The sequence below is a fragment of the Anomaloglossus baeobatrachus genome, chromosome 7 (genome assembly GCF_048569485.1).
Source record: "Anomaloglossus baeobatrachus isolate aAnoBae1 chromosome 7, aAnoBae1.hap1, whole genome shotgun sequence".
Taxonomy (NCBI): Eukaryota; Metazoa; Chordata; class Amphibia; order Anura; family Aromobatidae; genus Anomaloglossus; species Anomaloglossus baeobatrachus.
The window spans coordinates 2,123,222-2,147,947 of record NC_134359.1 but is presented as its reverse complement, the minus strand read 5'-3'; the positions used below and the strand labels follow the sequence as shown (position 1 = coordinate 2,147,947).

Below are 24,726 nucleotides of genomic sequence, written 5' to 3'. Positions count from 1 at the left end.
CACTCCTGTCCTCCTCCACTTCTCTGCACCGTCCGCCTCACTCACTCCCGTTGTCCTCCACCTTTCTGCACCATCTACCTCGCTCCAGCCCTCTATCTCTTTATGGAGAGAATAAGAAAAGGACTTGCCTTCATAAAGCCAGTCCGAGATCCCGTTGTAGATGATCCCCTCCTTTCCTGAGGAGGTCAATCGTAGCGAGCTGCTCCTCACATCTGCGCGGTAATAAATATTATTTTCAAAGATGAAGACCTGGAGAGGAAATATGTGAGCAGCGTATGAGAAAGGAACGTACGAAGAGCATTGAAGGACACAGCGCAAAAGTCCTGGTACAAGGAGCTGTCCGCTATGTATGTTACCTCGATGTTATTTGCAGGACTCCGAATCACCGATAGGAACCAATGAGACAGAACAGGTCAGAGCCTCCAACCATGGACGCTTCAGAGGCCACAGCAAGAGTCAGGAGTGCACCCAGCTTATATCATGATATAGACGAGGTCAGAGCCTCCAACCATGGACGCTTCAGAGGCCACGGCGAGGAGTCAGGAGCACACCCAGCTTATATCATGAGACAGACGAGGTCAGAGCTTCCGACTATGGACGCTTCAGAGGCCACAGCGAGGAGTCAGGAGCGCACCCAGCTTATATCATGATATAGACGAAGTCAGAGCCTCCAACCAAGGACGCTTCAGAGGAAACAGCAAGAGTCAGGAGCGCACCCAGCTTATATCATCAGACAGACGAGGTCAGAGCCTCCAACCATGGACGCTTCAGAGGCCACAGCAAGAGTCAGGAGCGCACCCAGCTTATATCATGAGACAGACTAGGTCAGAGCCTCCAACCATGGACGCTTCAGAGGCCACAGCGAAAAGTCAAGAGCGCACCCAGCTTATATCATGAGACAGACTAGGTCAGAGCCTCCAACCATGGACGCTTCAGAGGCCACAGCAAGAGTCAGGAGCACACCCAGCTTATATCATGATATAGACGAGGTCAGAGCCTCCAACCAAGGACGCTTCAGAGGAAACAGCAAGAGTCAGGAGCGCACCCAGCTTATATCATGAGACAGAAGAGGTCAGAGCCTCCAACCATGGACGCTTCAGAGGCCACGGCGAGGAGTCAGGAGCGCACCCAGCTTATATCATGAGACAGACGAGGTCAGAGCCTCCAAAGAAGGACGCTTCAGAGGCCACAGCAAGAGTCAGGAGCGCACCCAGCTTATATCAAGAGACAGACGAGGTCAGAGCCTCCAACCATGGACGCTTCAGAGGCCACAGCGAAAAGTCAAGAGCGCACCCAGCTTATATCATGAGACAGACTAGGTCAGAGCCTCCAACCATGGACGCTTCAGAGGCCACAGCAAGAGTCAGGAGCACACCCAGCTTATATCATGATATAGACGAGGTCAGAGCCTCCAACCAAGGACGCTTCAGAGGAAACAGCAAGAGTCAGGAGCGCACCCAGCTTATATCATGAGACAGAAGAGGTCAGAGCCTCCAACCATGGACGCTTCAGAGGCCACGGCGAGGAGTCAGGAGCGCACCCAGCTTATATCATGAGACAGACGAGGTCAGAGCCTCCAAAGAAGTACGCTTCAGAGGCCACAGCAAGAGTCAGGAGCGCACCCAGCTTATATCAAGAGACAGACGAGGTCAGAGCCTCCAACCATGGACGCTTCAGAGGCCACAGCGAAGAGTCAAGAGCGCACCCAGCTTATATCATGAGACAGACGAGGTCAGAGCCTCCAATCATGGACGCTTCAGAGGCCACAGCAAGAGTCAGGAGCGCACCCAGCTTATATCATGAGACAGAAGAGGTCAGAGCCTCCAACCATGGACGCTTCAGAGGCCACAGCGAAGAGTCAAGAGCGCACCCAGCTTATATCAAGAGACAGACGAGGTCAGAGCCTCCAACCATGGACGCTTCAGAGGCCACAGCGAAGAGTCAGGAGCGCACCCAGCTTATATCATGATATAGACGAGGTCAGAGCCTCCAACCATGGACGCTTCAGAGGCCACAGCGAAGAGTCAGGAGCGCACCCAGCTTATATCATGATATAGACGAGGTCAGAGCCTCCAACCAAGGACGCTTCAGAGGCCACAGCAAGAGTCAGGAGTGCACCCAGCTTATATCATGAGACAGACGAGGTCAGAGCCTCCAACCATGGACGCTTCAGAGGCCACAGCAAGAGTCAGGAGCGCACCCAGCTTATATCATGAGACAGAAGAGGTCAGAGCCTCCAACCATGGACGCTTCAGAGGCCACAGCAAGAGTCAGGAGCGCACCCAGCTTATATCATGAGACAGACGAGGTCAGAGCCTCCAACCATGGACGCTTCAGAGGCCACAGCAAGAGTCAGGAGCGCACCCAGCTTATATCATGATATAGACGAGGTCAGAGCCTCCAACCATGGACGCTTCAGAGGCCACAGCAAGAGTCAGGAGCGCACTCAGCTTATATCATGATATAGACGAGGTCAGAGCCTCCAACCAAGGACGCTTCAGAGGAAACAGCAAGAGTCAGGAGCGCACCCAGCTTATATCATGAGACAGACGAAGTCAGAGCCTCCAACCATGGACGCTTCAGAGGCCACAGCAAGAGTCAGGAGCGCACCCAGCTTATATCATGAGACAGACGAGGTCAGAGCCTCCAACCATGGACGCTTCAGAGGCCACAGCAAGAGTCAGGAGCGCACCCAGCTTATATCATGAGACAGACGAGGTCAGAGCCTCCAACCAAGGATGCTTCAGAGGAAACAGCAAGAGTCAGGAGCGCACCCAGCTTATATCATGAGACAGATGAGGTCAGAGCCTCCAACCATGGACGCTTCAGAGGCCACGGCGAGGAGTCAGGAGCGCACCCAGCTTATATCATGAGACAGACGAGGTCAGAGCCTCCAACCATGAACGCTTCAGAGGCCACAGCAAGAGTCAGGAGCGCACCCAGCTTATATCATGAGACAGACGAGGTCAGAGCCTCCAACCATGGACGCTTCAGAGGCCACAGCAAGAGTCAGGAGCGCACCCAGCTTATATCATGAGACAGAACAGGTCAGAGCCTCCAACCATGGACGCTTCAGAGGAAACAGCAAGAGTCAGGAGCGCACCCAGCTTATATCAAGAGATAGACGAGGTCAGAGCCTCCAACCAAGGACGCTTCAGAGGCCACAGCAAGAGTCAGGAGCGCACCCAGCTTATATCATGAGACAGACGAGGTCAGAGCCTCCAACCATGGACGCTTCAGAGGCCACAGCAAGAGTCAGGCGCGCACCCAGCTTATATCATGAGACAGACGAGGTCAGAGCCTCCAACCATGGACGCTTCAGAGGCCACAGCAAGAGTCAGGAGCGCACCCAGCTTATATCATGAGACAGACGAGGTCAGAGCCTCCAACCATGGACGCTTCAGAGGCCACAGCAAGAGTCAGGAGTGCACCCAGCTTATATCATGAGACAGACGAGGTCAGAGCCTCCAACCAAGGACGCTTCAGAGGCCACACCAAGAGTCAGGAGCGCACCCAGCTTATATCATGAGACAGACGAGGTCAGAGCCTCCAACCAAGGACGCTTCAGAGGCCACAGCAAGAGTCAGGAGCGCACCCAGCTTATATCTAGAGACAGACGAGGTCAGAGCCTCCAACCATGGACGCTTCAGAGGCCACAGCAAGAGTCAGGAGCGCACCCAGCTTATATCATGAGACAGACGAGGTCAGAGCCTCCAACCATGGACGCGTCAGAGGCCACAGCAAGAGTCAGGAGCGCACCCAGCTTATATCATGAGACAGAACAGGTCAGAGCCTCCAACCATGGACGCTTCAGAGGAAACAGCAAGTCAGGAGCGTACCCAGCTTATATCATGAGACAGACGAAGTCAGAGCCTCCAACCAAGGACGCTTCAGAGGCCACAGCAAGAGTCAAGAGCGCACCCAGCTTATATCATGAGACAGACGAGGTCAGAGCCTCCAACCAAGGACGCTTCAGAGGCCACAGCAAGAGTCAGGAGCGCACCCAGCTTATATCAAGAGACAGACGAGGTCAGAGCCTCCAACCATGGATGCTTCAGAGGCCACAGCAAGAGTCAGGAGCGCACTCAGCTTATATCATGAGACAGACGAGGTCAGAGCCTCCAACCATGGACACTTCAGAGGCCACAGCAAAAGTCAGGAGCGCACCCAGCTTATATCATGAGACAGACGAGGTCAGAGCCTCCAACCAAGGACGCTTCAGAGGCCACAGCAAGAGTCAGGAGCGCACCCAGCTTATATCATGAGACAGACGAGGTCAGAGCCTCCAACCATGGACGCTTCAGAGGCCACAGCAAGAGTCAGGAGCGCACCCAGCTTATATCATGAGACAGACGAGGTCAGAGCCTCCAACCATGGACGCTTCAGAGGCCACAGCAAGAGTCAGGAGCGCACCCAGCTTATATCATGAGACAGACGAGGTCAGAGCCTCCAACCATGGACGCTTCAGAGGCCACAGCAAGAGTCAGGAGCGCACCCAGCTTATATCATGAGACAGAACAGGTCAGAGCCTCCAACCATGGACGCTTCAGAGGAAACAGCAAGAGTCAGGAGCGCACCCAGCTTATATCATGAGACAGAACAGGTCAGAGCCTCCAACCATGGACGCTTCAGAGGAAACAGCAAGAGTCAGGAGCGCACCCAGCTTATATCAAGAGACAGACGAGGTCAGAGCCTCCAACCATGGACGCTTCAGAGGCCACAGCAAGAGTCAGGAGCGCACCCAGCTTATATCATGATATAGACGAGGTCAGAGCCTCCGACCATGGACGCTTCAGAGGCCACAGCAAGAGTCAGGAGCGCACCCAGCTTATATCATAAGACAGACGAGGTCAGAGCCTCCAACCATGGACGCTTCAGAGGCCACAGCAAGAGTCAGGAGCGCACCCAGCTTATATCATGAGACAGAAGAGGTCAGAGCATCCAACCATGGACGCTTCAGAGGCCACAGCAAGAGTCAGGAGCGCACCCAGCTTATATCATGAGACAGACGAGGTCAGAGCCTCCAACCATGGACGCTTCAGAGGCCACAGCAAGAGTCAGGAGCGCACCCAGCTTATATCATGAGACAGACGAGGTCAGAGCCTCCAACCATGGACGCTTCAGAGGCCACAGCAAGAGTCAGGAGCGCACCCAGCTTATATCATGAGACAGACGAGGTCAGAGCCTCCAACCATGGACGCTTCAGAGGCCACAGCAAGAGTCAGGAGCGCACCCAGCTTATATCATGAGACAGAACAGGTCAGAGCCTCCAACCATGGACGCTTCAGAGGAAACAGCAACTCAGGAGCGTACCCAGCTTATATCATGAGACAGACGAGGTCAGAGCCTCCAACCAAGGACGCTTCAGAGGCCACAGCAAGAGTCAAGAGCGCACCCAGCTTATATCATGAGACAGACGAGGTCAGAGCCTCCAACCAAGGACGCTTCAGAGGCCACAGCAAGAGTCAGGAGCGCACCCAGCTTATATCATGAGACAGACGAGGTCAGAGCCTCCGGCCATGGACGCTTCAGAGGCCACAGCAAGAGTCAGGAGCGCACCCAGCTTATATCATGAGACAGAAGAGGTCAGAGCCTCCAACCATGGACGCTTCAGAGGCCACAGCAAGAGTCAGGAGCGCACCCAGCTTATATCATGAGACAGAACAGGTCAGAGCCTCCAACCATGGACGCTTCAGAGGAAACAGCAAGAGTCAGGAGCGCACCCAGCTTATATCAAGAGACAGACGAGGTCAGAGCCTCCAACCATGGACGCTTCAGAGGCCACAGCAAGAGTCAGGAGTGCACCCAGCTTATATCATGAGACAGACGAGGTCAGAGCCTCCGACCATGGACGCTTCAGAGGCCACAGCAAGAGTCAGGAGCGCACCCAGCTTATATCATGAGACAGACGAGGTCAGAGCCTCCAACCAAGGACGCTTCAGAGGCCACAGCAAGAGTCAGGAGCGCACCAGGCTTATATCATGATATAGACGAGGTCAGAGCCTCCAACCATGGACGCTTCAGAGGCCACAGCAAGAGTCAGGATCGCACCCAGCTTATATCATGAGACAGACGAGGTCAGAGCCTCCAACCATGGACGCTTCAGAGGCCACGGCGAGGAGTCAGGAGCGCGCCCAGCTTATATCATGAGACAGAACAGGTCAGAGCCTCCAACCATGGACGCTTCAGAGGAAACAGCAAGAGTCAGGAGCGCACCCAGCTTATATCATGAGACAGACGAGGTCAGAGCCTCCAACCATGGACGCTTCAGAGGCCACAGCAAGAGTCAGGAGCGCACCCAGCTTATATCATGAGACAGACGAGGTCAGAGCCTCCAACCATGGACGCTTCAGAGGCCACAGCAAGAGTCAGGAGCGCACCCAGCTCATATCATGAGACAGACGAGGTCAGAGCCTCCAACCATGGACGCTTCAGAGGCCACAGCAAGAGTCAGGAGCGCACCCAGCTTATATCATGAGACAGACGAGGTCAGAGCATCCAACCATGGATGCTTCAGAGGCCACAGCAAGAGTCAGGAGCGCACCCAGCTTATATCATGAGACAGACGAGGTCAGAGCCTCCAACCATGGACGCTTCAGAGGCCACAGCAAGAGTCAGGAGTGCACCCAGCTTATATCATGAGACAGACGAGGTCAGAGCCTCCAACCATGGACGCTTCAGAGGCTACAGCAAGAGTCAGGAGCGCACCCAGCTTATATCATGAGACAGACGAGGTCAGAGCCTCAGACCATGGACGCTTCAGAGGCCACAGCAAGAGTCAGGAGCGCACCCAGCTTATATCATGAGACAGACTAGGTCAGAGCCTCCAACCATGGACGCTTCAGAGGCCACAGCGAGGAGTCAGGAGCGCACCCAGCTTATATCATGAGACAGACGAGGTCAGAGCCTCCAACCATGGACGCTTCAGAGGCCACAGCAAGAGTCAGGAGCGCACCCAGCTTATATCATGATATAGACGAGGTCAGAGCCTCCGACCATGGACGCTTCAGAGGCCACAGCAAGAGTCAGGAGCGCACCCAGCTTATATCATGAGACAGACGAGGTCAGAGCCTCCAACCATGGACGCTTCAGAGGCCACAGCAAGAGTCAGGAGCGCACCCAGCTTATATCATGAGACAGACGAGGTCAGAGCCTCCAACCATGGACGCTTCAGAGGCCACAGCAAGAGTCAGGAGCGCACCCAGCTTATATCATGAGACAGACGAGGTCAGAGCCTCCAACCATGGACGCTTCAGAGGCCACAGCAAGAGTCAGGAGCGCACCCAGCTTATATCATGAGACAGACGAGGTCAGAGCATCCAACCATGGACGCTTCAGAGGCCACAGCAAGAGTCAGGAGCGCACCCAGCTTATATCATGAGACAGACGAGGTCAGAGCATGTGGCGCCCTAGGACCTGGTCGCCACAGCAGCATTGCCCTCCCAAAGGGTTAATGCTGAGCCTGGAGGTAATTGGGAGATCCATTGGCCAGCAGGTTTAACACCCAACACAGTTCTCCCTCCGGCCAGCAGGGGGAGCTCTGAACCTGGAATTCCAGGGAGCCTTCCTCTACCTGACCAGAGGGAGGAAGTGCAGCCAGTCTGTAGGGAGTAGTGGAAGTGAACAGACGCAGAGTGAGCTGTCCTGTGAATCTGGGGCCTAGAGCTGGAGCAGCTTGGCCCAGAGAAGCAGGAATAGCTGAGAGGCAGCAGAGAGACTCAGACATCGGAGTCTGTGGTTGCCAGGGTATAAAATCCGCCCCTGGTAGCCGAGTCCGAAGGGCAGGAGAGCTGCAAGCCCCTGGCCCAGAAACATCCAAGGTACAGCTGCAGCATCAGGGCCCGGTGTGGACTCCAGCGGAGAAGCACCAGAGAGAGGGTCTGCGCAGCCACCTACAGAAAGAAGGGACGTGCCATCGGTCCCAGCAGCAAAGAGGGCCATTGCTGGATTCAGAGAAGCAGGGTCCTATCATCACAAAGCAAAGTACAGGAGTAGGCCTCATACTCAGCTGGCCAGAAAGATCATCCCAAGTACTTCCAGGCCGACCGGATCCCCATCACCACCTGTAACGGTCTCCCAGGACTGGACTGTTCCCAGAGTAAAAGAGGAGAAGGTAAAGAGACTGTTGTTTGTGCCTGGTTCTTTCCTCGCCTGTCGGCCCTGCACCGTGTTAGCCACACAACACCATAGACTTTCACGGGCACCAACTGTATCCCGGGGCATCGCTCCACCTGTGGGGAGCAGTAACATCATAGCTGCCATAACATCACCCCGGAGTTCTCCCATAGCAGCGGCGGCTTAATAGCCGCATACCACAGGTGGCGTCACGAACATTAACTTCAACTCATCAGCCACATATTCAACTGACACCCACCAGGGCCACGGAGCCGGGCCCAGCCACCACTGACTACCACCGGACTAGTCCGGCCCGGCACCGGGTGTCCCCTAGCCCTGGGGTGGGCGAGTCAACTTTTGGCGTCACGAACAGGATTTCGTGCCCGGTTCCACCGGGTACTGTGCGCCTGAATAATTGCGCTTTAAAGACTGTATTACTGCGTGTTTCACTGTTTGAAAACTGCCGCCGCCATTATCCTCACTGAGCGCAGGAAGAAGGGGGGCGTGCATGACAAAGAGCGCGAAGGGAGCGCGCCATCAGAGCAGAGCGCTGTTAACCCCGCGCGACCCGGAAGGAAATTTGAAAAGTGAACGGAGCCTGGTAAGGTTCACTAAGGGGGAGGAAGATGTCCGACGCAGAGGGAGGGCAGGTGGCTGCCATAGCCCGAGACGCCGCAGCGCCCGCCGAAGCGATCCCTGTCGCCGTCGCCCCATCCCCCGCTGTAGCGCCGGTAATGCCGATCACCATGCCGTACATACCGGGCGCAGAATGGCTGCCGCAGTATTCCGGGGAGTCCCATACCTTGAGCGACTTCAGAGAAAGCCTGCACAGCTTATTCCGGGTGTATCCGCTGACTGAGAGCCAGAAGGTGGGCATATTAATGGGACAGCTAGCCGGCGCAGCCCAGCGTGAAGTGAAGTCCTGGCCTGATACAGATAAAGGGACAGTAACCCAGATACTGGCCAAGCTAAAGAGTACTTTTGACACCCGCACCGCAGCAGAGATAAAGATGAGATTCTTTGGGTGCAAGCAGCGGCCCACAGACAGCATAAGGGACTATGCCTTAAACCTGCAGGAGGCCCTGAAAGCGGTTAAACAAGTGGACCCAGAGAGTGTACGTGAAGAACACAAACTCCTAACTGAGCAGTTCATAGAGGGGCTCCTGTCAGATGCCCACAGGACCCAGCTGCGTATCATGGTCCTGCAGAACCCTGCTCTGGACTTTGCAAAGTTTAAGGACCAGGCCATCCGGGTACTGAGAGAATCTACACCGAATGACCCAGTGCCCCTCCGGCCTCTTGCTATCACGTACCCCGGGGTGGTGCCTGCAACACGAGCCACTGCAGGGGCTGAGGCGCAGTCCCTGGATAAGGATCCCACTGCAGAGCTCAGACAGCAGTTCCAGGAGCTGACCAAGACTGTAGCTGCCCTTGCCAAGATCGTGCAGTCCCTACAAGTGACCCCATCGCCTGCAAAAATCGAGTTGGCCTCCAGCCCAGATGACGTCCCATGGATGCGACAGAGGAGGGTTCCGCCGACCCGAGGCAGAGACACAGACCGGTATGATTCAACGGGACAACCGATCTGCCGCCGCTGCAGCCAGGCGGGCCACATTGCACGATACTGTCCTTTAAATGGGCCGAGCCTGGGGCCAGGAGCCGACCCCCAGGTGTAAGGAAGCCCGGCTCAACCCCCAGCCGCAGCAAGTATGTGGGAGGACGACCGGTCCTTCCTATTGTGCTGGATGGGATCCCTTTGAATGCCCTCCTGGACACTGGGTCCCAGGTAACGACCATCCCCTATAAACTGTACAAAAGATATTGGGCTGATTCAGACATTGACCATGGCCCAGATGATGATTTAACAATTGTGGCCAGTAATGGTCAGCCCTTACCTCAAATTGGGTATAAAGAAGTAACCATTAAAGTGGGGCGGGTGGAATTGCCATGTCAGGGGATGATAATTGTAGATATTGATCGCAAAGAATCTGACCCGCTGGTAACCATTGGTACAAATGTGATAGAAAATTGTATTGCCGAAGTGATAATTTTGTTGCAGCAGGCGTCTGAAACTGCCAGCTCCGGGCAGCAGCGTGCCCTACAGAGGGAGATCAGAGCCCTGATGAGGAGGCAGCAGGTGGAGCTGGCCGGAGGAGAAATTGGCAGTGTGAGGGTAAGTGACCCCCTACCCATTGCAATACCCCCAAGAAGTGAAATGTTGATATGGTGTCGGGCAGCAATAGGCCTCAAGGGTCAGGATTACCATGCCTTGGTAGAACCGGTGTATTCAGACAGTAGGCCTGGAGTCCTGATAGCCAGAGGGGTAGCAGACGTCCGCAAGGGGAGAGTGCCCATCCGTGTCCTGAATTGTGGGGAGGAGGAAGCCAAATTGCCCCGGTACGCCACTGTAGCAAAACTGTACACTGTCAGCAACAACACCATCAAAGCAGTGGAACCCTTGATCCCGTCCGACCAGGCGGAAGACAAGGGCTCCAAGGGGCAGCTGGAAGACTGGTGCCAAAACTTACATGTGGGCACCGACTCCACCCCCTCACACCAAAAGAATGGGGTTTACCGGGTGGTACAGGAGTACGAGCGGGTCTTCAGCAAACACCCCCTAGATTTTGGGCAGGTGAAAGGGGTTAAACATCAAATCCCCACGGGTGATCATCCTCCCGTTAAAGAGAGATACCGCCCTGTACCCCCCGCACAGTATCAGCGTGCCAAAGAAATGTTACGGGAAATGAAGGAGGCTGGGGTTATCAGAGATAGTTGTAGCCCCTGGGCAGCTCCACTAGTGCTCGTAAAGAAAAAGGATGGTACAATGAGAATGTGTGTAGATTACAGGCAAATTAACCGCATTACACATAAAGATGCTTATCCCCTACCCAGAATAGAGGAGTCACTAACAGCCTTAAAGTCAGCTAACTATTTCTCCACCTTGGATCTCACCAGTGGGTATTGGCAGGTTCCCGTGGCAGAGGCGGACAAGGAGAAGACTGCATTCACGACGCCGATGGGCCTCTGCGAGTTCAACTGCATGCCATTCGGGCTCTGCAACGCCCCAGGGACATTCCAACGGTTGATGGAGTGCTGCTTGGGCCACCACAACTTCGAAACCGTGCTGTTGTACCTGGATGACGTCATAGTCTACTCCAAGACTTATGAAGACCACCTGAAGCACTTAGCAGAAGTGTTCGAGTCTTTGTCAAAATATGGCCTGAAGATCTAGCCGTCCAAATGTCACCTCTTGAAGCCAAAGGTACAGTACCTGGGTCATGTGGTCAGCGCAGAAGGTGTGGCACCTGATCCGGAGAAAGTCACCGTAATCAAGGACTGGCCAAGACCCACCACGGTAAAGGAGGTGCGGCAGTTCCTTGGGCTGGTGGGCTACTACCGAAGGTTCATTGATGGTTTCACCAAGATAGCAGCGCCCCTTCAAGATCTCCTGGTGGGCCAGCCAAAGCAGGCTAAGAAGCAGAGCCCTCCATTTGAATGGAGCAGCCAACTAGAAACCTCCTTTGTCCAGCTGAAAGGGGCTCTCACGGGAGAAGAAATTCTGGCCTACCCTGACTACAGCCAGCCGTTTGTACTGTATACAGACGCCAGCAACGTGGGCCTGGGAGCCGTTTTGTCCCAGGTGCAGGGAGGCAGGGAGAAGGTGATAGCGTACGCCAGTAGGAAGCTTCGGCCCACAGAAAGGAATCCAGAAAATTACAGTTCCTTCAAGCTGGAGTTCCTCGCTATTGTTTGGGCAGTGACTGAACGCTTCAAACACTATCTGGCGTCGGCCAAGTTCACCATCTTCACGGACAACAATCCGTTGACACACCTGGCAACAGCCAAGTTAGGGGCGTTGGAACAGCGATGGATGGCCCGGCTGTCTAACTTTGACTTTACCATCAAGTACCGGGCTGGCAAGAAGAATAACAATGCTGATGCGCTGTCCAGAATGCCTCACTTACCCGAATCTGGAGAAGACCTGGATGAACTCGAAGAGATAGAGTTACCGGCTTTCCATCATCAGGGCGTTTCCCAGTGTGAGCATGCTGTGGGAGTGAAGCGCTCGAGCCAACACGAGGTCCCGGTTAACCCATTACTCCACCATAATTGGGAAGAGACACAGAACGGTGACCCGGCGGTGCGATTGGTCAAAGAAAAGCTAGCACAAGCTGAGACTCATCTTGGTCCAGAGGCTCCAGAAGAAGCCCAGCAGTTGTGGAAAGAGAGGGGACGACTGTTCACCTACCAAGGCAAGCTCTGCAAGAGACACGTCAACTGGCGAACAAATGAACTTGTCTGGCAGATCGTGGTTCCGCAGAGGGATGCTCCAATGGTCCTAGCAGCTTATCATGATAACGCAGGCCACTTTGGGTGGAAGAAGTTGGAGGCCCTACTCCGTGATCGGTTCTATTGGGTGCACATGAGAAAGGTGATCGAGAAGTGGTGCCGAGACTGTGGCCCGTGTAACCTGAGGCGGAAGGATGATGCCAGCCAAAGGTCTCCCCTACAGCCAATTGTTACGAAGCAGCCCCTGGAGTTGGTGGCCCTGGACCACGTGAAGTTAACACCAAGCCGGTCAGGCTATGTGTACGCCCTCACAATTGTGGACCATTACTCTCGTTTCCTGGTAGTAGTGCCTGTGAAGGACCAGACAGCCAGAACAGCAGCTAAAGCGTTCCAGGCATCCTTTTGCCGGCCTCACGGTTATCCGGAAAGGGTACTGACCGATCAAGGCCCTGCGTTCGAGGCGGAGGTGTTCCAAGAGTTTTGTAACATGTACGGTTGTAAGAAAATCAGAACAACACCGTACCACCCCCAAACCAATGGACTGTGCGAGAAAATGAACCATGTGGTTATTGATATGCTGAAGACTCTACCTCTGGAAGAAAGGAACCAATGGCCAGAGAAGCTGCCAGATCTGGTCGACCTGTACAACCATATCCCAGTAAATTCGACCAACTGCAGCCCCGCTTACCTGATGCGAGCCAGACCTGGCAGGTTGCCTGTAGACTTTGAGATGGGGACTGTGTCGCCTGAGGCGGTTCAAGAAATAGAGGATTGGGATACAGAACGGCAGCAGCAGTACCGTAAGGTCCAGGAATGCGTAGAGAGGAGCCTGTCTCAAGCCAGAACAAGACAAGAGCAGCAGTACAATCAAACGGCCCCAGCAACTCCCTTAGCACCTGGAGAACAAGTCCTCAAGAAGAAGCGGAGGACGCATAAATTGGATGATCAGTGGGAGAACGAGCCCTACACCATTATCCCCTCCAACTTTGACAACAGTAAGGTGTGCCTCATAAGCAAGGACGAAGGCAAGACTTGTCAAGCAATATCCAGAGACCGCCTGAAGACGTGCCCTGAGCGGTGCAAAGTTCAAAGGGAAGTGGAGGAAGTTCGAGAAGAAGGGGAAGAGATGATACAAACGATCCTCGGCAAATTCCCCAAGACTTGGACCCGCATAAATGGTGCCGTAGTGGTACCGGTCCTGACGTTCCCACAGTTGGTCGAGCCAGAAACAGAACAGGTTCCGGATCCACCCAAAGAACCGTCCGCCCCGACACGCGGTGACACGCCAGCAGTGGAACAGGAGGATCAACCCCCTGTCAGTGGTGAACCTGTCATACCCTTGGCGACTCCTAGACCACATAGGCAATCATCATGCATACCTATTGGGGTTAGGCCTACCGGTAGTGCTGAGATAGGAGACACACTAAGTAGTCAGGGACAAACACCAGAGCTACGCAGGTCTCAACGCAGCACTCGGGGACAACCCCCTCTAAGGTATAGGGAATCAACTATATAAAGAAAGAGTATTTATTAGAATGTAAATAGTTATGTGAAAAGTCTGTAATGTCGTGTACAAAATGTTTTTTTTGTGATTGCGAAAATGGACAAGTGGGCCACTGGACTATGGGTGGCCAACACCTAAATTGTTTATAGTTAGCACCAGTGTGCTCAACACCCCTGAAGAAAAACCCGTCCGGCGTGCATAGAGTGGGGTCATCAATGCTCTGACGCACGCCCAGAGCCTACGTTGGGGGTTTGATCGCGGCGGGTCCCCCATGGAGCAGTGTAATGGACACCCGGCAGGGAGCCACACTGGACTCTTATAGTACTGTCTGAAGTTGTAACGTTAAAAATAATGTGCCTCCCATATTGGGATGAAATGTATGACATGTTATGTTTTGTTTCCACAGTCCGGGAGTACTGAATTTAACTAAGGGGGAGTGTGGCGCCCTAGGACCTGGTCGCCACAGCAGCATTGCCCTCCCAAAGGGTTAATGCTGAGCCTGGAGGTAATTGGGAGATCCATTGGCCAGCAGGTTTAACACCCAACACAGTTCTCCCTCCGGCCAGCAGGGGGAGCTCTGAACCTGGAATTCCAGGGAGCCTTCCTCTACCTGACCAGAGGGAGGAAGTGCAGCCAGTCTGTAGGGAGTAGTGGAAGTGAACAGACGCAGAGTGAGCTGTCCTGTGAATCTGGGGCCTAGAGCTGGAGCAGCTTGGCCCAGAGAAGCAGGAATAGCTGAGAGGCAGCAGAGAGACTCAGACATCGGAGTCTGTGGTTGCCAGGGTATAAAATCCGCCCCTGGTAGCCGAGTCCGAAGGGCAGGAGAGCTGCAAGCCCCTGGCCCAGAAACATCCAAGGTACAGCTGCAGCATCAGGGCCCGGTGTGGACTCCAGCGGAGAAGCACCAGAGAGAGGGTCTGCGCAGCCACCTACAGAAAGAAGGGACGTGCCATCGGTCCCAGCAGCAAAGAGGGCCATTGCTGGATTCAGAGAAGCAGGGTCCTATCATCACAAAGCAAAGTACAGGAGTAGGCCTCATACTCAGCTGGCCAGAAAGATCATCCCAAGTACTTCCAGGCCGACCGGATCCCCATCACCACCTGTAACGGTCTCCCAGGACTGGACTGTTCCCAGAGTAAAAGAGGAGAAGGTAAAGAGACTGTTGTTTGTGCCTGGTTCTTTCCTCGCCTGTCGGCCCTGCACCGTGTTAGCCACACAACACCATAGACTTTCACGGGCACCAACTGTATCCCGGGGCATCGCTCCACCTGTGGGGAGCAGTAACATCATAGCTGCCATAACATCACCCCGGAGTTCTCCCATAGCAGCGGCGGCTTAATAGCCGCATACCACAGGTGGCGTCACGAACATTAACTTCAACTCATCAGCCACATATTCAACTGACACCCACCAGGGCCACGGAGCCGGGCCCAGCCACCACTGACTACCACCGGACTAGTCCGGCCCGGCACCGGGTGTCCCCTAGCCCTGGGGTGGGCGAGTCAAGCATCCAACCATGGACGCTTCAGAGGCCACAGCAAGAGTCAGGAGCGCACCCAGCTTATATCATGAGACAGAACAGGTCAGAGCCTCCAACCATGGACGCTTCAGAGGAAACAGCAAGTCAGGAGCCTACCCAGCTTATATCATGAGACAGACGAGGTCAGAGCCTCCAACCAAGGACGCTTCAGAGGCCACAGCAAGAGTCAAGAGCGCACCCAGCTTATATCATGAGACAGACGAGGTCAGAGCCTCCAACCAAGGACGCTTCAGAGGCCACAGCAAGAGTCAGGAGCGCACCCAGCTTATATCATGAGACAGACGAGGTCAGAGCCTCCGGCCATGGACGCTTCAGAGGCCACAGCAAGAGTCAGGAGCGCACCCAGCTTATATCATGAGACAGAACAGGTCAGAGCCTCCAACCATGGACGCTTCAGAGGAAACAGCAAGAGTCAGGAGCACACCCAGCTTATATCAAGAGACAGACGAGGTCAGAGCCTCCAACCATGGACGCTTCAGAGGCCACAGCAAGAGTCAGGAGTGCACCCAGCTTATATCATGAGACAGATGAGGTCAGAGCTTCCAACCAAGGACGCTTCAGAGGCCACAGCAAGAGTCAGGAGCGCACCCAGCTTATATCATGAGACAGACGAAGTCAGAGCCTCCAACCATGGACGCTTCAGAGGCCACAGCAAGAGTCAGGAGCGCACCCAGCTCATATCATGAGACAGACGAGGTCAGAGCCTCCAACCATGGACGCTTCAGAGGCCACAGCAAGAGTCAGGAGCGCACCCAGCTCATATCATGAGACAGACGAGGTCAGAGCCTCCAACCATGGACGCTTCAGAGGCCACAGCAAGAGTCAGGAGCGCACCCAGCTTATATCATGAGACAGAACAGGTCAGAGCCTCCAACCATGGACGCTTCAGAGGCCACAGCAAGAGTCAGGAGCGCACCCAGCTTATATCATGAGACAGACGAGGTCAGAGCATCCAACCATGGACGCTTCAGAGGCCACAGCAAGAGTCAGGAGCGCACCCAGCTTATATCATGAGACAGACGAGGTCAGAGCCTCCAACCATGGACGCTTCAGAGGCCACAGCAAGAGTCAGGAGCGCACCCAGCTTATATCATGAGACAGACGAGGTCAGAGCCTCCAACCATGGACGCTTCAGAGGCCACAGCAAGAGTCAGGAGCGCACCCAGCTTATATCATGAGACAGAACAGGTCAGAGCCTCCAACCATGGACGCTTCAGAGGAAACAGCAAGTCAGGAGCGTACCCAGCTTATATCATGAGACAGACGAGGTCAGAGCCTCCAACCAAGGACGCTTCAGAGGCCACAGCAAGAGTCAAGAGCGCACCCAGCTTATATCATGAGACAGACGAGGTCAGAGCCTCCAACCAAGGACGCTTCAGAGGCCACAGCAAGAGTCAGGAGCGCACCCAGCTTATATCATGAGACAGACGAGGTCAGAGCCTCCGGCCATGGACGTTTCAGAGGCCACAGCAAGAGTCAGGAGCGCACCCAGCTTTTATCATGAGACAGAACAGGTCAGAGCCTCCAACCATGGACGCTTCAGAGGAAACAGCAAGAGTCAGGAGCGCACCCAGCTTATATCAAGAGACAGACGAGGTCAGAGCCTCCAACCATGGACGCTTCAGAGGCCACAGCAAGAGTCAGGAGCGCACCCAGCTTATATCATGAGACAGACGAGGTCAGAGCCTCCAACCATGGACGCTTCAGAGGCCACAGCAAGAGTCAGGAGCACACCCAGCTTATATCAAGAGACAGACGAGGTCAGAGCCTCCAACCATGGACGCTTCAGAGGCCACAGCAAGAGTCAGGAGTGCACCCAGCTTATATCATGAGACAGATGAGGTCAGAGCTTCCAACCAAGGACGCTTCAGAGGCCACAGCAAGAGTCAGGAGCGCACCCAGCTTATATCATGAGACAGACGAAGTCAGAGCCTCCAACCATGGACGCTTCAGAGGCCACAGCAAGAGTCAGGAGCGCACCCAGCTCATATCATGAGACAGACGAGGTCAGAGCCTCCAACCATGGACGCTTCAGAGGCCACAGCAAGAGTCAGGAGCGCACCCAGCTCATATCATGAGACAGACGAGGTCAGAGCCTCCAACCATGGACGCTTCAGAGGCCACAGCAAGAGTCAGGAGCGCACCCAGCTTATATCATGATATAGACGAGGTCAGAGCCTCCGACCATGGACGCTTCAGAGGCCACAGCAAGAGTCAGGAGCGCACCCAGCTTATATCATGAGACAGACGAGGTCAGAGCCTCCAACCATGGACGCTTCAGAGGCCACAGCAAGAGTCAGGAGCGCACCCAGCTTATATCATGAGACAGATGAGGTCAGAGCATCCAACCATGGACGCTTCAGAGGCCACAGCAAGAGTCAGGAGCGCACCCAGCTTATATCATGAGACAGACGAGGTCAGAGCCTCCAACCATGGACGCTTCAGAGGCCACAGCAAGAGTCAGGAGCGCACCCAGCTTATATCATGAGACAGACGAGGTCAGAGCCTCCAACCATGGACGCTTCAGAGGCCACAGCAAGAGTCAGGAGCGCACCCAGCTTATATCATGAGACAGAACAGGTCAGAGCCTCCAACCATGGACGCTTCAGAGGAAACAGCAAGTCAGGAGCGTACCCAGCTTATATCATGAGACAGACGAGGTCAGAGCCTCCAACCAAGGACGCTTCAGAGGCCACAGCAAGAGTCAAGAGCGCACCCAGCTTATATCATGAGACAGACGAGGTCAGAGCCTCCAACCAAGGACGCTTCAGAGGCCACAGCAAGAGTCAGGAGCGCACCCAGCTTATATCATGAGACAGACGAGGTCAGAGCCTCCGGCCATGGACGCTTCAGAGGCCACAGCAAGAGTCAGGAGCGCACCCAGCTTTTATCATGAGACAGAACAGGTCAGAGCCTCCAACCATGGACGCTTCAGAGGAAACAGCAAGAGTCAGGAGCGCACCCAGCTTATATCAAGAGACAGACGAGGTCAGAGCCTCCAACCATGGACGCTTCAGAGGCCACAGCAAGAGTCAGGAGCGCACCCAGCTTATATCATGAGACAGACGAGGTCAGAGCCTCCAACCATGGACGCTTCAGAGGCCACAGCAAGAGTCAGGAGCGCACCCAGCTCATATCATGAGACAGAAGAGGTCAGGGCCTCCAACCATGGACGCTTCAGAGGCCACAGCAAGAGTCAGGAGTGCACCCACCTTATATCATGAGACAGACGAGGTCAGAGCCTCCAACCATGGACGCTTCAGAGGCCACAGCAAGAGTCAGGAGCGCACCCAGCTTATATCATGAGACAGACGAGGTCAGAGCATCCAACCATGGACGCTTCAGAGGCCACAGCAAGAGTCAGGAGCGCACCCAGCTTATATCATGAGACAGACGAGGTCAGAGCCTCCAACCATGGACGCTTCAGAGGCCACAGCAAGAGTCAGGAGTGCACCCAGCTTATATCATGAGACAGACGAGGTCAGAGCCTCCAACCATGGACGCTTCAGAGGCCACAGCAAGAGTCAGGAGCGCACCCAGCTTATATCATGAGACAGACGAGGTCAGAGCCTCAGACCATGGACGCTTCAGAGGCCACAGCAAGAGTCAGGAGCGCACCCAGCTTATATCATGAGACAGACGAGGTCAGAGCCTCCAACCATGGACGCTTCAGAGGCCACAGCGAGGAGTCAGGAGCGCACCCAGCTTATATCATGAGACAGACGAGGTCAGAGCCTCCAACCATGGACGCTTCAGAGGCCACAGCAAGATTCAGGAGCGCACCCAGCTTATATCATGATATAGACGAGGTCAGAGCCTCCGACCATGGACGCTTCAGAGGCCACAGCAAGAGTCAGGAGCGCACCCAGCTTATATCATGAGACAGACGAGGTCAGAGCCTCCAACCATGGACGCTTCAGAGGCCACAGCAAGAGTCAGGAGCGCACCCAGCTTATATCATGAGACAGACGAGGTCAGAGCCTCCAACCAAGGACGCTTCAGAGACTACAGCGAGGAGTCAGGAGCGCACCCAGCTTATATCATGAGACAGACGAGGTCAGAGCCTCCAACCATGGACGCTTCAGAGGCCACAGCAAGAGTCAGGAGCGCACCCAGCTTATATCATGATATAGACGAGTTCAGAGCCTCCAACCATGGACGCTTCAGAGGCCACAGCAAGAGTCAGGAGCGCACCCAGCTTATATCATGATATAGACGAGGTCAGAGCCTCCGACCATGGACGCTTCAGAGGCCACAGCAAGAGTCAGGAGCGCACCCAGCTTATATCATGAGACAGACGAGGTCAGAGCCTCCAACCATGGACGCTTCAGAGGCCACAGCAAGAGTCAGGAGCGCACCCAGCTTATATCATGATATAGACGAGGTCAGAGCCTCCAACCATGGACGCTTCAGAGGCCACAGCAAGAGTCAGGAGCGCACCCAGCTTATATCAAGAGACAGACGAAGTAAGAGCCTCCAACCATGGACGCTTCAGAGGCCACAGCAAGAGTCAGGAGCGCACCCAGCTTATATCATGAGACAGACGAGGTCAGAGCCTCCAACCATGGACGCTTCAGAGGCCACAGCAAGAGTCAGGAGCGCACCCAGCTTATATCATGAGACAGACGAGGTCAGAGCCTCCGACCATGGACGCTTCAGAGGCCACAGCAAGAGTCAGGAGCGCACCCAGCTTATATCATGAGACAGACGAGGTCAGAGCCTCCGACCATGGACGCTTCAGAGGCCACAGCAAGAGTCAGGAGCGCACCCAGCTTATATCATGAAACAGACGAGGTCAGAGCCTCCAACCATGGACGCTTCAGAGGCCACAGCAAGAGTCAGGAGCGCACCCAGCTTATATCAAGAGACAGACGAAGTAAGAGCCTCCAACCAAGGACGATTCAGAGGCCACAGCAAGAGTCAGGAGCGCACCCAGCTTATATCATGATATAGACGAGGTCAGAGCCTCCAACCAAGGATGCTTCAGAGGCCACAGCAAGAGTCAGGAGCGCACCCAGCTTATATCATGATATAGACGAGGTCAGAGCCTCCAACCATGGACGCTTCAGAGGAAACAGCAAGAGTCAGGAGCGCACCCAGCTTATATCATGATATAGACGAGGTCAGAGCCTCCAACCATGGACGCTTCAGAGGCCACAGCAAGAGTCAGGAGCGCACCCAGCTTATATCAAGAGACAGACGAAGTAAGAGCCTCCAACCATGGACGCTTCAGAGGCCACAGCAAGAGTCAGGAGCGCACCCAGCTTATATCATGAGACAGACGAGGTCAGAGCCTCCAACCATGGACGCTTCAGAGGCCACAGCAAGAGTCAGGAGCGCACCCAGCTTATATCATGAGACAGACGAGGTCAGAGCCTCCAACCATGGACGCTTCAGAGGCCACAGCAAGAGTCAGGAGCGCACCCAGCTTATATCATGATATAGACGAGGTCAGAGCCTCCGACCATGGACGCTTCAGAGGCCACAGCAAGAGTCAGGAGCGCACCCAGCTTATATCATGAGACAGACGAGGTCAGAGCCTCCAACCAAGGACGCTTCAGAGGCCACAGCAAGAGTCAGGAGCGCACCCAGCTTATATCATGAGACAGACGAGGTCAGAGCCTCCAACCATGGACGCTTCAGAGGCCACAGCAAGAGTCAGGAGCGCACCCAGCTTATATCATGAGACAGACGAGGTCAGAGCCTCCAACCATGGACGCTTCAGAGGCCACAGCAAGAGTCAGGAGCGCACCCAGCTTATATCATGATATAGACGAGGTCAGAGCCTCCGACTATGGACGCTTCAGAGGCCACAGCAAGAGTCAGGAGCGCACCCAGCTTATATCATGAGACAGACGAGGTCAGAGCCTCCAACCAAGGACGCTTCAGAGGCCACAGCAAGAGTCAGGAGCGCACCCAGCTTATATCATGAGACAGACGAGGTCAGAGCCTCCGACCATGGACGCTTCAGAGGCCACAGAAAGAGTCAGGAGCGCACCCAGCTTATATCATGAGACAGAACAGGTCAGAGCCTCCAACCATGGACGCTTCAGAGGAAACAGCAAGTCAGGAGCGCACCCAGCTTATATCATGAGACAGACGAGGTCAGAGCCTCCAACCATGGACGCTTCAGAGGCCACGGCGAGGAGACAGGAGCGCGCCCAGCTTATATCATGAGATAGACGAGGTCAGAGCCTCCAACCATGGACGCTTCAGAGGCCACAGCAAGAGTCTGGAGCGCACCCAGCTTATATCATGAGACAGACGAGGTCAGAGCATCCAACCATGGACGCTTCAGAGGCCACAGCAAGAGTCAGGAGGGCACCCAACTTATATCATGAGACAGACGAGGTCAGAGCCTCCAACCATGGACGCTTCAGAGGCCACAGCAAGAGTCAGGAGCGCACCCAGCTTATATCATCAGACAGACGAGGTCAGAGCCTCCAACCATGGACGCTTCAGAGGCCACAGCAAGAGTCAGGAGCGCACCCAGCTTATATCATGATATAGACGAGGTCAGAGCCTCCGACCATGGACGCTTCAGAGGCCACAGCAAGAGTCAGGAGCGCACCCAGCTTATATCATGATATAGACGAGTTCAGAGCCTCCAACCATGGACGCTTCAGAGGCCACAGCAAGAGTCAGGAGCGCACCCAGCTTATATCATGATATAGACGAGGTCAGAGCCTCCAACCATGGACGCTTCAGAGGCCACAGCAAGAGTCAGGAGCGCACCCAGCTTATATCATGAGACAGACGAGGTCAGAGCCTCCAACCATGGACGCTTCAGAGGCCACAGCAAGAGTCAGGAGCGCACCCAGCTTATATCATGAGACAGACTAGGTCAGAGCCTCCAACCATGGACGCTTCAGAGGCCACAGCAAGAGTCAGGAGCGCACCCAGCTTATATCATGAGACAGACGAGGTCAGAGCCTCCAACCATGGACGCTTCAGAGGCCACAGCTAGAGTCAGGAGCGCACCCAGCTTATATCATGAGACAGACGAGGTCAGAGCCTCCAACCATGGACACTTCAGAGGCCACAGCAAGAGTCAGGAGCGCACCCAGCTTATATCATGAGACAGACGAGGTCAGAGCCTCCAACCATGGACGCTTCAGAGGCCACAGAAAGAGTCAGGAGCGCACCCAGCTTATATCATGAGACAGACAAGGTCAGGGCCTCCAACCATGGACGCTTCAGAGGCCACAGCAAGAGTCAGGAGCGCACCCAGCTTATATCATGAGACAGACGAGGTCAGAGCCTCCGACCATGGACGCTTCAGAGGCTACAGCAAGAGTCAGGAGCGCACCCAGCTTATATCATGAGACAGACGAGGTCAGAGCCTCCAACCATGGACGCTTCAGAGACTACAGCGAGGAGTCAGGAGCGCACCCAGCTTATATCTTGAGACAGAACAGGTCAGAGCCTCCAACCATGGACGCTTCAGAGGCCACAGCAAGAGTCAGGAGCGCACCCAGCTTATATCATGAGACAGACGAGGTCAGAGCCTCCAACCAAGGACGCTTCAGAGGCCACAGCAAGAGTCAGGAGCGCACCCAGCTTATATCATGATATAGACGAGGTCAGAGCCTCCAACCATGGACGCTTCAGAGCCCACAGCAAGAGTCAGGAGCGCACCCAGCTTATATAATGAGACAGACGAGGTCAGAGCCTCCAACCATGGACGCTTCAGAGGCCACAGCAAGAGTCAGGAGCGCACCCAGCTTATATCATGATATAGACGAGGTCAGAGCCTCCAACCATGGACGCTTCAGAGGCCACAGCAAGAGTCAGGAGCGCACCCAGCTTATATCATGATATAGACGAGGTCAGAGCCTCCAACCATGGACGCTTCAGAGGCCACAGCAAGAGTCAGGAGCGCACCCAGCTTATATAATGAGACAAACGAGGTAAGCCTCCAACCATGGACGCTTCAGAGGAAACAGCAAGAGTCAGGAGCGCACCCAGCTTATATCATCAGACAGACGAGGTCAGAGCCTCCAACCATGGACGCTTCAGAGGCCACAGCAAGAGTCAGGAGCGCACCCAGCTTATATCTAGAGACAGACGAGGTCAGAGCCTCCAACCATGGACGCTTCAGAGGCCACAGCAAGAGTCAGGAGCGCACCCAGCTTATATCATGAGACAGACGAGGTCAGAGCCTCCAACCATGGACGCTTCAGAGGCCACAGCAAGAGTCAGGAGCGCACCCAGCTTATATCATGAGACAGACGAGGTCAGAGCCTCCAACCATGGACGCTTCAGAGGCCACAGCAAGAGTCAGGAGCGCACCCAGCTTATATCATGAGACAGACTAGGTCAGAGCATCCAACCATGGACGCTTCAGAGGCCACAGCAAGAGTCAGGAGCGCACCCAGCTTATATCATGAGACAGACGAGGTCAGAGCCTCCAACCATGGACGCTTCAGAGGCCACAGCAAGAGTCAGGAGCGCACCCAGCTTATATCATGAGATAGACGAGGTCAGAGCCTCCAACCATGGACGCTTCAGAGGCCACAGCAAGAGTCAGGAGCGCACCCAGCTTATATCATGAGACAGAACAGGTCAGAGCCTCCAACCATGGACGCTTCAGAGGAAACAGCAAGTCAGGAGCGTACCCAGCTTATATCATGAGACAGACGAGGTCAGAGCCTCCAACCAAGGACGCTTCAGAGGCCACAGCAAGAGTCAAGAGCGCACCCAGCTTATATCATGAGACAGACGAGGTCAGAGCCTCCAACCATGGACACTTCAGAGGCCACAGCAAGAGTCAGGAGCGCACCCAGCTTATATCATGATATAGACGAGGTCAGAGCCTCCAACCATGGACACTTCAGAGGCCACAGCAAGAGTCAGGAGCGCACCCAGCTTATATCATGAGACAGACTAGGTCAGAGCCTCCGGCCATGGACGCTTCAGAGGCCACAGCAAGAGTCAGGAGCGCACCCAGCTTATATCATGAGACAGAAGAGGTCAGAGCCTCCAACCATGGACGCTTCAGAGGCCACAGCAAGAGTCAGGAGCGCACCCAGCTTATATCATGAGACAGAACAGGTCAGAGCCTCCAACCATGGACGCTTCAGAGGAAACAGCAAGAGTCAGGAGCGCACCCAGCTTATATCAAGAGACAGACGAGGTCAGAGCCTCCAACCATGGACGCTTCAGAGGCCACAGCAAGAGTCAGGAGTGCACCCAGCTTATATCATGAGACAGACGAGGTCAGAGCCTCCGACCATGGACGCTTCAGAGGCCACAGCAAGAGTCAGGAGCGCACCCA

The 24,726-nt window shown here is 54.7% G+C and overlaps 1 protein-coding gene across 1 annotated transcript in view; it reads right to left on the bottom strand.

The window, feature by feature from the left end:
- The window catches only part of DPP10 (dipeptidyl peptidase like 10), a 425,891-nt gene that overhangs the window by 170,008 nt on the left and 231,157 nt on the right, over positions 1-24,726 (bottom strand). The window contains exon 8 of the mRNA XM_075318715.1: positions 129-249. Within this exon, the coding sequence (XP_075174830.1) occupies positions 129-249 (121 nt within the window). The remainder of the gene's footprint in view (positions 1-128; positions 250-24,726) is intronic.